The sequence below is a fragment of the Thunnus thynnus genome, chromosome 3 (assembly GCF_963924715.1).
Source record: "Thunnus thynnus chromosome 3, fThuThy2.1, whole genome shotgun sequence".
NCBI classification, from domain to species: domain Eukaryota; kingdom Metazoa; phylum Chordata; class Actinopteri; order Scombriformes; family Scombridae; genus Thunnus; species Thunnus thynnus.
The window spans coordinates 6,637,127-6,651,588 of NC_089519.1; the positions used below are offsets into that span (position 1 = coordinate 6,637,127).

Consider the following 14,462-nt stretch of genomic DNA (forward strand, 5'->3'; position numbering starts at 1 on the left):
CATGTCATCTGTCTTTCAAACAAATGTCAACTAGAGATATGTTGGGACATGCAGTACTATGTTTGCAGTGGAAATAGTGCCCAAATACACTCTGTGCACAGATCTTTTGGGTAAGCATGTCAGAAAATGTATTCACGGAAAATAGATTAGACAAGCCACTGGATGTAGCATTATATACTGTCTCAAAAAGTCTTGTATTACACACAGACAAGCGTTGTTAAGCATTGTTATGATAAAAGAATCCTCCTCAGTTCACTGCAGCTGTCCTCTGTTTCATTCAATTATGGTGTTTTTAAAGATTTTAAGGTGTTTTAAAATGAATGAGTAATTTGGAGTACAAAGTTGATATTAGCTTGTAAAATAGTGATTATGCCATTTGTCTGATACTTGTCTCAAGTGAAGCAAAACTTGTTTTTCAGGGAGCGGCATGGGACATTTTTACTATCACTGCAGGTGGTAACAGTCCTACAGACCCACCCAAATCAGAGGAGGATTATTTTCTAAAAAGCTGGAGCTCAGATATTCTTTTAAAGACGAAACAATTGCAAGTTATGTCCCTCATTTTTGTATCAATAGGGTTATGCAGGTCTGTGAAAATAATGGCTCCTTTGAATAAGGTCCACATACCAGGCATATGTACAGTAGGTATAAAACATTAGTGTTCTGTATATTTGAATTGGGAGGTACCAAAATGTTTATCCCTTAAAATGTATAGCCCCCATTAATTTGTGCTCAATATGACTCTGGGTTGTCTTGTTTTGCTGCTGTAGAAGGAATTATTATTGAGTAACTGTGCCAAACTGATACAAAGCATAACAACCTTCCTGTATAATATATAACAATATAACGGACAAGAAAAGGCTATCTTTATTTATACAGCACTATTCATATACAAGGAAAACATAACAAGAGAAAGCAAATATTTAAAGATATGACTTAGTAAAGCACAAATGTGAAAAACAATGGAAAGTTTAAAATGTAGTACCATAAAATTCATCAAGATTTAAGGCCAAAAGACTGCAAAAAAGGAAGAAAGAAAAAGAAAATGGAAAAATAATGGACTTTCCAAGGAATTAAGAAGGGGAAAGTCACCAGCAGACATACAAACAGTTTTCTATACAGCATTAGAGTCTGTTGTCTAAGTAAGGTTGTGCAGAAACGGACAGAGCTGCTATTCAAAGAGCAATAAAGCCTAACTATGAATAAATCCAATTATGTTGGCATACCCGCGACCTCTCAATTTGCTCAAATCTCATTGGCTACGTCGCTGATACTGTGGGCGTACTCGCCTGACTGCCGGCGGTTCTGATTGGCTGCGTGGCGGATGTCGTGGCCGCCCAATCGCATATTAGTCCGCTGATTGGTAGCTGCTCTGTCGCTCATCTGGGATATTAAGGAAGGGGGTGCAAACTGCCAAGATGAAGCACTACGAGGTAAGTAGTGTCCGTGAAACTCTAAACCATCAATGGGGCGCCTTATGGGGCCAAAATATTATTAATTTTACCAATGTGGAATTTTCCGGTGTATTCTTCTAGTGTGAAAGCCACCAGAACAGTCAATTGTAGAGTTTTTAAAATGAGCAGGGACTACAGCATGCTGCAGCAACACCGCCTGTCATGGGCTGGTTGCTATGACCGAAGCTTTGTGGCCTTTCATGTACGGAAATTAACGGCTGTATCGGCAGTTATCGTGTTTGAAAGTCAACTTCCACCCACAGTATGAGGAAGTGTGTTTTGAATTTGTGAAGTTTTCGATATGAACTGTACGTTTCTGTGTAGGATAATGCGCCGTCTCTGGCTGGAGTGACTCAGGCGCTTCTTATCTTGTTATTACAACACAATGCAGGTGAACAGTCAAGCGCGCAATCTCAGCCCTGTTTCATTAAACCTCATGGCTTGGGTGCGATTTATTTATTTATTTATGTTTTAAACATCTCAAAGTCAGTCACTACTCAGAAATAAAATACTGTGGCAGCCAGTCTTGACTGTGCAGAACGCCTTGTTTTACTCTTTTTACATCACTAATGTAATTAATTAATGTTTCCTGTGGTACTATTGCACAACCACAAGCACTGAAAGCTCCTCTACATGTTAAGAAATAGTTTCATGAGCACCAAAACCCACCAGACAGGATTTGAAGCAGCTTGACTGAAACTGACCCAACCAGTGGCACCTCCAGCTCCCCTCCTCTCTGTAGATAGGTGTGGGTTTTACAACCTGGGTGAGGAAGAACAAAAGTAGAATGATAAAAGCTGAGTTCATGAAAAATACATGGATTGATACATTTTCTTATAGTGAAGTTTTTATTTCATAACTGTGTGAATCCTTTACCTTTCAGTGTTTGCACCGGTGTGCACAGGTCAATATGTCAATCATAGGCAACCCCTGATCAATCTGCTTGACTCACCTTTTAATGGCTATCTTCAGTTATGACCTCTAGAGCTAGATCACCCTTGGCCATGACCTTGCCTGCAGTTGAATACCACTAGCCTGCACATTTTTGAAGTATTATGAAGCCACTGATAGTGCCCATGTAGTAACTAGTGGATGCAGCGCTGCACTGACTGAAATATGTGACTCCTCATATTCTGTGAAGGTCAATTATGGAAGAAAAACTGACAGGTTGATCGACAGGTCAGACAGACACTATCTTTTCTGATTACAGCTATCAAAATCTGTGATTGTTATGAAATACTCTGAAGTCACAGTTAATAAAAATACAGCTTGTGACCTTTTTATCAGGTCACAGAATATCACAGGTCACAGTATATGGTGCAACACCAGTAAGCAACTTTTAGTGAGTGCAAAGGTTTTTGCACATGTGGTCACTGAAACTGAATTAGCCAATATACTGTATATGCATTGTTAGACTGGGTATGCTAATTGATTTCAGAAAATAATACACATAATCAACACATTAACTAGTGCAAACCTTCAATGAGAAATGTTCACGTCAGTGTGAAATTTGAAGAACACGTGAAGTTTACATCTTGCACTTTGATATGAAGCTAAGGCTAAATGAAGAGCAATACAGTATCAAACTAAAAATTATTTGTTCAATTTCTTTCCAGGGACACTGTTCCCAGTATCTTGCATGTAAATTGATCTTAATTTGTTTGCCATTTGGGTCATTAGACCAGTTTAATCATAGTTTCATTATATTTACACCAGATAGCACCAGAGAGCTGCATCACCTTCAGTGATCTCTGTCTGGCAGTGCAAACATTTCCAGATTGTCTGTTTGTCTGTCTAAACATGCAATCTTCGATAGATTTCACAAGTAGTCTCTTACCTTGTGACATCATGGACAGAAAGTACAGGAAAAGCCAGCAAAACTATGCTTCCACTCACCGGTCAGTGTCGCAATTAAAGCTCATTTCTCCCTGCTTCACCCTCAGCCCAGAGCGTATTACCAGGACAGACTGTGACTGCCAGACAGAGGCTTTATATAGACGAGATGGGGGAGATGTGGTGGCAGTGGGTATGCCTGGCACAGAGAAGACTCAGATGTGGTTAATTCCCATAAGTCTCGACTGCAGTATCATGTGTCTTGCCTTTTTTAAGTGTACATGAGTGTTTGCCTCAGGCCACAAAAACCTAATGATTAGCAAGTTTAGGCCTCTAGGACTAAAATTTTTTTGTTTTGCTTTTTTAAGGGTTTTTTTTTCTTTTGTAATGATGCTTGCTTCTCTACATGTGACGCTGTGATAAGTGTGCATACCAAAAACAAAAATCCAAATTTGGGGCAACATAAGGATGTTTGGATGAAATTGATTTAAAGTGGGGTTTTGTTTTTTTTTACATAACAGACAATCTTTCATAAATGTCTATATAAATATAGAAAGAAAACATGTCTGGTGTAAACCTACATGTTGCCACTTGTGACTATATGTCTTTCATTCATTATGGAAACTGTATCTCCAACTGTTGGTCATTAGAGAATGGGAGGGTGCGGAGGGGAGGGGGGGGTGGTGGGCTTCACCAAGGGGAATGCCCCAACTAAGCCATGAGAGTCTGGAGTATTATCACCCCTTGGTGGCAGGAAAGGGCGACTCCCTCTGCGTGTGACTGAGCGATCTGGCAGTCAAGCTTGGTTTCAAGGTACAACACGCTGTAGTATGGACATGGATGACTAGCTGAAGCTGTAGATAGAAGTCATTGAGGACCGAATGACAGTCCTGCAAAGCGTAATCAATAGTGAGCCTGTGACATCATACGTAGGCATAGATGGGTGGGGGGTCTGGTTATGCAGAGTTAGCAATAGATGTTTATATTTAGCTGGTGAGAGGAAGAGAGGTGGTCAAACTATGAGGGGGGGGGGGGCTGCTGTTGGTCATAATGCCTCTCCTCCTTCTTCCCACTTAGCCAGAGGTTGAGAGGTGTCAGGGGTCATTAGGTGTCCTTTTTTAAGGAGGGGTTATATTTCCAAACCAAAACAGCAGCTCTGAAATGAAGCCTCTGCTCTAGAAGTTTCCATCATGAGTTACTGTATATGCAGATGATCTACTGTGGACAGTCTGCCAGGGGAGCGCTGGGCATTCCTATGTATGCAACTGTGCACACACATGTGGCATATGTCTGCGCTCCGGGGGTCGGCTGGCAGTTAAATAAAGCAGTGCGCCAGAAGTGAAGGAATGAGAGAGGGCAAAGAGGGAGGGAGGGTGAGAGAATGACAGAGAGGAGAAAGAGGGAGGGGCAGCAGGGGGGGAGACAGATTTATTTCCACAGCTGAGTGCTGCCCCTCTCCTCTCCTTTCCAGCTTGGCGAGGATCTGGGATAGACAAGTCAAGAGGTGGAGATTGACGAGAGAACTGAGGGGAAGAGTGAGGGGGAGAAGGGAATAAACTGAGTCCAGGAGGAGGACTGTGGACATGGATGCCCTAGCATTAGAGGCCACCAGCGGTAAAAAGGCGCTCAATGGGGCAGCGGCGGCTGCCCCTATGCTGGCCCCACCCCCGGTTAAACGCAAACCTGCTAAAAAACCTAAAAAGGCTGTTGTTTTTTTTGAGGTGGAGATACTGGATGCCAAGACCAAGGACAAGCTCTGCTTCCTGGACAAGGTGAGAACTTCTTCTTTTTCTTCTTTTTGTATTTAAATAGTTTCCATCTCAATTTATTTAAGTGTAATTATACCTCACTAACCCCAGCTCTGCCATGAGTGTCTTAATGACTGTAGGTGCACATTTGATTGGCCTTGTGTCTGAGTGTGTGAGAGTGTGTCTGTACGTTCATTAAAGGCGACGTGTGATTTGGCAGTCCTACATTACTGTAAAAAGTGTGAGTGTGTCTCTAGAACACATTGGAGCTGCTATAGTTGTATTCGTTACTGTCAGTCAGCTTTGTGAGTGTGACCATCGACACAACATGAGACACAACACTGCTGGGTTCAGTTACCTGGGTATGGTACGTGTCTTTGGCACACGCACACGAAGGGGGTCGACAAAATGTCATGAATAACTACCGCAAACGAGTGTGACAACCCTGGAATAAATTCTACCCCCGTTAAGCTTTAATAGTTTAGTTTAGCTTTCGGAGTGTGTCAGAGAGCTGCTCATTCAAGTCTGTAGTCAATTTTGAGGCACCAGTTATCGTATGGGACATGTGATACGAGGTACAGTTTACTTTACAATAATAAACCACCACCGCAGTCTATGGACTCTGCATTCATTAACAAGCAGTGTCCACATCCTGTGAGGCTCCTGTGGGAATTCTGTGTCAATGTATTCCTGTATAATATTATAGAATTCATAATATCAGTAATGATATTCATAATATTCATGTCTGCAAGCCTAATATTTGTACAACTGGAGGTAGTACATATAGGGTTGCACTTTTCTCCTAACAATAAATAAAATGTGTCCAGACACTTCACCTCTCTGTGTGAAATGTTCATCACTTCATGTTCCAGGTCGTCAGCAGTTGTTTCACTCTAGTCCCGCTAGCTGCTCTGTCTCAGGTGTTTGAACGAGGTGTATCCCACATTGTTACAATCCTAAAACTCTTAAAAGGTTTCTACTTTTGAAATCTGGCAAAGAGATTAAAGAATTTAATGTTTTTTGTCGATCTTATGATACCGTCTATGAACTAAATAACATACATACATGAGTGTCAGAATATAATTTATGTCTTTGTTTATACATTTGAAAACCGTTTAAATTAGAACATTTGTTGTTGGATGGCATTATTGGTTTTGATGGATTAGGAATTTGTTTTGGACTGGCTTGTAGCAGCACAACGAATCAACAATTTCAATTTCAATTTATTTTATTTATATAGCACCAAATCATAAGAGAAGTGATCTCAGGGCACTTTCATTCACAAGGAAAGAGAAGGTTTTAAAAACGTACATGAACAAAAGTTGTGCTCTTTCATCACACCGTATAGTACAAGTAAAACACACAGAGTAAAAAGATGCTGAATAAAAAATTATAAATCCAGTAATCATGGGTGTAAGAGGTAGCAAAGTACAAATATGTACAGGTGTTGGTGTGTAATTGTTTTTTTTAATTAAACGAGGTATCAAGTTCTCTGATCGTCACAGTGGTAGCAGAGTCAAAACCAGACATCTCTGCAGTTCATGTCAACACATTTTCTTGATGGTTTGCAGGACGTTTAACATCACTGGCAGCGGTACTGTGCCAGATTGCACAGAACAACAATCTTTGCACTACAGTCTGGTTTGACCAGTGTAATTACTGGTGGATTAAAGTCCAGACTAAAAGGCATCAGTCAAATTTATTTTGATAGAACGTCTAAGCGTGTTTTATCAGGTATATTTACAGTAATTATAACTTGGCCTGTACTTTGTTATTATTGTGTTAGACAGCATTAATTTGTTAGGCCTGTAGACCAGTGCTGTAGCTTTAGGAGGGTTCAGTATATCGTTGGTGTGAGGCCTGTTGGTGTGTGGCGGTGCATTAGCCAAGTTTACAGTGGTGTTACCCTGTCAGCCAGGACAGACTCGGCTTATCAAAGGCTGCTCCTCACGACTGACAAGTGTAAGGTGCTATCCTTGTTGGATTATACCGTGTTGTCGGATTAGCAGAGTTTCCATGGTGATGGCATCCACAATCTTAACACCTTTTTGGAGAGGCAGTTTCACAGTTATGACTGATATAGATCTGGATCTGGACAGAGGGCCCTTTGGGGTGACTGGTTTCCTAAAGTGGGTTAACAGAGTTAGAAATAAAATTGAAGTCTTTGTATCATGTCTGGGTCAGGTTTTATAGGACAAACTCATAATCGCAGTACTGAATGAAGCCTGTAGAAAGAAGGGGGGCCTACAGGGGTCACAGAGAGGTGGTTTCTTAATGATGTCATCCTGCTGAAAATGGCACGTGGTCCTCAGGACGACATGAACAGAAGCTAAGTCAATTACAGCTGCAGGCTACTACAGCGGGGTCACACAGTCTGTGAGGGAAGTCACTTGGTGAGTTCAATAGAAAAACAATTACAAAATATAAATCATATTTCTAATTTCATGCTGAAAGCATTGAAATTGAGGAAATGATCTCTAGTTTATTTACATTTCGTTAAAATCCCCTGAAAAATAACTCTTTTGGCCATTTTGTTCTAACCATAGTGCTGAGATTATTTATAGTATTACTGTACTGTTTATACTGAACAAGGCCATAAAGTTGTTTAACACAGGACTGCCAGTTACTAAGCATCTGATTACACATCTACTCTGTTTTATCAGCCAAACTCAATGCTCAAATTGCTTTGTAATGATACGCTGGTTCAAAAGTAACTTATCATTTAATGTCTGAGGAACGACGATGTACAAGGTGCAAACATTTGTGCTCTCTATCTGTCTGTACTTTGTTTGGTGTAGTTTGGCCTCTCACACACCTATATGTAGATTCATGAGCTTCTCTAGAAAGCCACAGAGAAACTTATTTATATTTTTTTTTCAGTTTTGCTGCTTTTGTCTCCTCTCGTGTCACAACCTTGCTTGGACACTGTGATTGCATTATACAAGTATACATTTCACAAAAAAACATCTTAGTTCTCCTTGTCCAGGCCAGCAGGCAAACACAGGATCAACACTAAAATGCTTTGAGAAACTTGTCACTGAGGTCATAAATGTCAGAGGCTTGAGAGATTTTTGATGCAGATGTCTGAGCTGTTACAATGATGTCATGCAGATTGTGTGTTTTCACGCTCATATAAGGAAAGACTAATAGATTAGGTCTTGGTATTAAACTCAGTCACTGCGCTCCTGCTGTACAGCTAAAGAATAAAATGATTTTCACGTTTGGACTTTATAATTTGAAGTTTCAGAGACTTAAAACTTGCATAAGGTAGAAAATGTATCATACACAAAGGACGGAGGTAGAGATTATGTTCATTCATCTCAAGCACGTTTCAGGTCTCTTAAGTTTCTTTTCATAACCTACTAAAATGAATAGAAACAGTTGGTTAAAGGCAGTTAAAATCTAAACATTTGAAACAGGTCAGGAAAAGTCAAAAGTGCTTCACAGGTAAATCTAAACATGATATATATAACAGCAGAATACTAAAATTATTTTTAAAAGAAAAACCATAAAGACTGGCAGCACTGGGCAGCAGGAATATTAAGTGTACACCTACCATTTATAGTAAATTGGCTTAAACATAAAAATTCCCCTTTGTGAGGTCAGTCATAAGGTCATGATGAAAGGTTTGACAACCCAGGTAAATTATACTCTGTTAACACCAGGCATTAACATGCATCTGTTGTGATCAGATCACAAGTGGAAATGTTCTGTGTTCTTCTACACATCCAAAAGCTCAGCTGTTAAACACACACACACACACACACACACACACACACACACACAGTCCAGGTTCATACAGTGAAGCAGCAAAACTAAAAACTGTATCAACTTGACAGGACAGAAGAAACTATCCTGGGGAAACAGAATTAAACGTTTTAGCTTCTGAAATATTGACAGACAAGAGAAAAACAATTGATTTTCTGGTTTTGGTTTAATTTCTATTCTGATTGTTGATTTTTAAGATAAGGAAAGGATAACAGGTTAGGGGAACGAGAAAAACAGGAAAAAATGGGAAGTGGATTTCATTTTTCTTTAATTCACATGAAAAACAAAATAATACATTTCTTTATTCTGTTATCAAACAAGTGGAACACAGCTTCGGACGGAGGCTGCAGTGCCCTTCCCATGCCAAGTCTGTCAAAAAATAGAGGACATCAGTTGAGTAGGTGGTCCTTCAGTGTGGCCCAGGACACATTCACATTCACACTGCTAAATGAATGTGGCCACATGCGGCCCAGACCACCTCCAAATGTGGTCTGAGTGATCAGATCTCAATGCGTCCTCAACGCATCTCGGGTGTGTTCACACCTGTACTTAGATCGGATCACCCAAGATGCATGTTAATGCCAGGTGTGAACAGGGCCACAGAGTAACAGGAACTAAAGTCTCAGCTGGATCCTCAAAGATCCTCAAAGTTTTTTAAAAAAAAAACACCTAATAATTAAATTCTGGACTCATTTTGATTGTAGAGATTATAAGTGTTCAGACGGTCAAAAAATATTCCAAACAAAATATGTGACAGTCAACATAAAACCCTTGAGGCTACAGGGCTCACCACACTTTAAAGCTACAGCACATATATCTGCTCTGTAAATCACTGGTCCTGTGTGTCCTTTGAGAAATCAGAGGGGAGAAATTAATATTTCATATTCTTTGATTTCATGATGGCTCCACCGCTTTGGTCCAGACAGAAGTATCTCAACAGCTACTGTGATTGGATTGCCATAAAATTAGACATTCACGTCCCCCTGCAGGACATAAAGACTTTGATGATCCCTGACTTTTCATCCCTGACTTGCTCCGTCATCAAGTCACAAATTTGAATTTGTCCAATACTTTTGATTTATGACCCAATACCTGCTGAATTAAGGATATTCACATCAACTTCAACCGTATTTTGTGGTCAGTGCTAATTAGCAAGGGTTAGCATGCTAACACGCTAAACTAAGATGGTGAACATGGTTAGCATCATCACCTGCATCATCAGCACGTTAGCGTTGTCAAATGTGAGCATGTTGTCATGCCGGTGTTAGCATGTTGCTCAGCCTCACACAGCTGCTAGCAGATTCGCATTTGTGTCCTCTTGTTTCTGTGTTGTTGCCATTGTGTTGATATTTGTGGTAGTTTGGCCATTTGCTGGCAGCCTGGCACAAGGTCGTGTACTTTGGCTGTGGTTATATGCGTGTGTGTGTGTGTGTGTCTAGGCTCTTTAAAACCCTAATACCAGCTGTTAAATAGCCCGCGTCCATGGGGTGTGTGAGCACAGCCAGAGCTAAATTTATCACTAATCACCATCATGAATGGAAAACAGGGTTATTATCTGTTCCTTTGTGTGTTTATGTCTGTACATGTCCCTCTGCTTATTTATTGCGGTGTTATTTGTAGGTTGAGCCAAATGCCACTATCGGGGAGATCAAGTCTATGTTCCACAAGACCCGTGAGTGTCATCTCTCTGCAGGCGACTAAAGCCTCATAAATCAGATTCAAGATCAAGTAAATCTTCAAGCTGCACATAGAAATACTTACTTTATGTCCCATCTTAAGATGTCTGTTAAGTATTTATATGACTGTTTCAGATCCTCAGTGGTACCCAGCAAGACAGTCCATTCGCCTCGACCCCAGTAAGTCAGCAAAAGTGTGAAGGGTAATCAGTATAATTAAAGAACGTGATGATCGATAACTATAATTTAATGTAAATCTCAGTGTGTGTGTTTTTAAGTTGACGTGTGTGTGTGTTTCAGAGGGGAAGTCTCTGAAGGACGAGGATGTTCTGCAGAATCTTCCTGTGGGAACCACGGCAACGTTCTACTTCAGAGACCTGGGAGCTCAGATCAGCTGGGTCACAGTGAGTACAGTCCAAACACAGGGACAGTCAGACCCAGTCCAGAGTCCTGACAAGCCCACATTTTATCAGAGCTCGAGTGGGATCAAGCAAGGCTATATCGAGATTTCCCGCTGGGTAAAAAAGGACTGTGTGTATGTGTGGGGCAGAAGTTTTCCTCTTGACTCTGAGGTTAATTTGCTGAAGTTACAGTCGCTGGGAATTGGAGGAGAGGCATGAAGTGACTGAGATAGGAGAGAAGGGAAGCAGAAGGTGGATATTTATCTTTCTAAGACATCAGCAAGTCAATAAATCACCAGCATGACAACAACATAGGCTAAAAATGAATAAAGTATGTGCTCAGTGTTTGTTTATCTGAGTTAAACTGAGTCTCCAGGCTGAGGGAGAAGAAAATATAACAAACTTCATTAGCACTAGATAATGTGTAACAGCTGTGACTCATGCTGTCCTGCTTTCTGTCTTTTCCTCAGGTCTTCCTGACCGAGTATACCGGTCCTCTGGTCATCTATCTGATGTTCTACTTCAGAGTTCCCTTCATCTATGCACCCAAATATGACTTTACTACCAGTAAACACTGGGTCGTACAGTGAGTGTCTCCAACACAGGCCTTCACAAATATTTTGGGAAATGCACGGTTTACTTCCTTCACACATTAACTTTCTTGCAGATAATCAGATGAGAAGATCAATACCAATCTGATGTCTGTCCCTTAAATATTTATCATCAGCCAGCAGCAGGTTAGCTTAGCTTAGCACAAAGGTCTGCGTGCCAAGCTCACTAATTTACAGGTTGTATCTTGTTTGTTTAATTAGTTTAAAATCAGTTACGGTGGGTTATGCGTGGGTCAGTTTCTTGGCCAGGCGCAGTGATTTCCTGTAGTCTTTGCTGGTTGCCTGTCAACCTCACAGTGACAACAAGACTCAACGAGAGACAGAGATACAAAGACAGATATATAAGGTGGTAATTAGAGAGCTTTAGAGGTGCTGGTAGGCAGTTTTATCCCCAAAATACCAAACTATTCCTTTAAACCATGCTTTTTCATATCAATGTGGAAATGAGCCTTAAAATCCTATCTAGACAGAGCATGATAAAACAGTCAATGAATGATTTGTTCTCACTGAGAGGATGCCATGTATCTGCAGCCTTATTTTTTTTTTTTTATACATTGTGTCTCTGCTTTTTCCAGTCTCGCCTGTATGTGTCACTCTTTTCACTACGTGAAGAGGCTGCTGGAGACGCTGTTTGTCCATCGCTTCTCTCATGGAACCATGCCGTTACGCAACATCTTTAAGGTGAGATACATTCTGCCACTCACACACCGTCACTCATCTTTCCTTACATTAATATCTGCAAAGATGTCATGTGGGTTACACGGAGTAAAAGCTGAATAATTAACAGAAGTGTATCTACCGCCACAAGGAAGTCTCGATGACAACGTTCCCGTCACATTCTCTGTTTCAGAACTGTACCTACTACTGGGGCTTTGCAGCATGGATGGCCTATTACATCAACCACCCGCTGTATACACCACCCAGTGAGTATACACCTACACGAACCTGTTTGTCACTGTAACTCCTCTTCATCTTACATACGTTAATTGTGTTTTGTTGCAGTCTACGGGGAGCAACAGATTAGACTGGCCCTCATCATTTTCTTGGTAAATATTCATCACTTTGTTCTTTAATTTATAAAGCATCATTTGATTTGACTGATGAGTATAAACAAGGGTGACATTTACTTCAACTGTATTTTTTTAAGATGAGTTTATTTAGATACAGGCCCTGACTTCATTTTTATCAATGATATATGCTCTTTTTTTCTTAGTTCTGTCAGGTCGGGAACTTTTCCATCCACATTGCTCTCCGGAACCTCCGTCCGCCAGGTACACACACCAGTCACACTTATACATCTGTCGCTCAAACACGCAACTGTATAGTTACAACTACAGCTGAAACAAGTAGTCGATTAATGGATCAACGGGAAAAATAATAATATTTAGATCATTTTTCAAGCAACAAAGCCAAACATTCCCTTAGTTCCATCTTCTAATTGTAAAGATTTGTAGCTTTTCCTTGATATGTCCTTTGATTTTGATGTGTTGTTTGGACAAACAGAGAAATCTGATACCATTTCATCGGGCTTTAGGAAATTTTCAGTTTTCACATTTTATATTTCAATCAATTAATCAATTATTTGAAATCAATAATGAAAATAATCATTAATAGCAGCCTTGTTTTGGTCACAGTTATATTTGCTGTATTTCATTGAAGAAATAAAATTAAAAATAGGTTTTGGTAACAGTTCTGTAAATCACTTCTTATTGAAATATATTTGTGTGCTTCTCAATTAATGTCAGTTTAGAATGTCATCATTGGTCAACTGGTTGCTTATGACAACAGACCCAAAATGTAAACATAAGAACGAGTAGATAGATTTTTTTTTAAAAAAGATAACTTTCTTTGACATTCTCTCCTCCTTTCTTTCCTTTCTTTTGCTCTCTTCATCCAGGTTCCAAGACCAGGAAGATTCCCTATCCAACAAAGAACCCCTTCACCTGGATTTTCCTGCTGGTCTCCTGCCCCAACTACACCTATGAGGTAACATGCTTTATTTAGCATGTGATAGCTGAAGAGTCTTACTGGAACAGAGAGTGATGAATTGTCAAATTTAGCTTAAGAGAGTACTTAACATTAGTTACACAGCTGGAGGTTTAAACCACGTAGTTTATATTGCACCATTTGTTTTTCCCTTTGGTTGACAGAACACTGAAGGTTTTGTTAGTGTTAGACCTGCAGCTCCTGCCCTCTGGTGGTGTCAGTCTGTATGTAACATCCCTCCCTCCTCCTCCTCCTCCTCCTCTTCCTCCTGCAGCTGGGCTCCTGGCTTGGCTTCACTCTGATGACTCAGTGTCTTCCGGTGGCCTTCTTCACCTTGGTGGGGTTCATCCAGATGACCGTGTGGGCCAAGGGAAAGCACCGCAGCTACCTGAAGGAGTTCCGCGACTACCCTCCTCTCCGCTCACCCATCGTGCCCTTCATCCTGTAGAGGACCACATAGTCACTCCCTCACCCATTCAGCTCCAATTCTCCACCCCAAAAGTGAAAGGGTGCCCTCCTTTTTTTAATTTCCTCCTAAATCTACACTGGATTCACACTTACCAGACCGACTGAAAGAATCTAACCCCGCCCCCCAGCCCAAATTTTCTTTCCCTTCCAGTTCTTGATCCCTGTCATGTTGAGTGAAAATGTAAAACACTACTCTTGCTAAGGTTTTTTTATTACCCACAAACAAACCCTTTCTGATTGGTTAATTGATGTGTGTGCATTTGAGCTTCCAGAGTGATCTGTACTGTATATAAATAGTGTAAGTCGGAGAGATGTCCCACCACTCTCATGACATCTGATACTGTTGTTTTGGGGCTGAATCTGCATCTGGTGATATACAGCAAATCTTGAATTGTTCCATTTTGATATCCATTAATCTAAATTTAAAACCATGACAGCATTTAATTTTGTTGATGTCTGATGAAGTAATTTATTAAAAAAAAGGTAAACAAAATGTTGCTTTGCTCAGTCATGTGCA

At 40.5% G+C, this 14,462-nt stretch overlaps 1 protein-coding gene across 2 annotated transcripts; it reads left to right on the plus strand.

Annotated features, from left to right (window-relative positions):
- Nucleotides 1-1,360: 1,360 nt before the first annotated feature.
- tecrb (trans-2,3-enoyl-CoA reductase b) lies at nucleotides 1,361-14,438 on the plus strand. Of its 2 annotated transcripts, XM_067582679.1 has the most exons (12): nucleotides 1,361-1,433; nucleotides 5,009-5,059; nucleotides 10,424-10,475; nucleotides 10,615-10,659; nucleotides 10,780-10,883; nucleotides 11,351-11,466; nucleotides 12,067-12,172; nucleotides 12,342-12,414; nucleotides 12,494-12,537; nucleotides 12,705-12,762; nucleotides 13,389-13,477; nucleotides 13,752-14,438. In XM_067582679.1, the coding sequence occupies exons 1-12, from the start codon at nucleotides 1,419-1,421 to the stop codon at nucleotides 13,923-13,925; spliced, it is 927 nt and encodes a 308-aa protein (XP_067438780.1). In that variant the 5' UTR covers nucleotides 1,361-1,418; the 3' UTR covers nucleotides 13,926-14,438. The 2 variants fall into 2 exon arrangements, with proteins under 2 accessions (XP_067438780.1, XP_067438771.1); XM_067582670.1 differs by lacking the exon at nucleotides 1,361-1,433 and having other exon boundaries at nucleotides 4,759-5,059.
- Nucleotides 14,439-14,462: the final 24 nt, after the last annotated feature.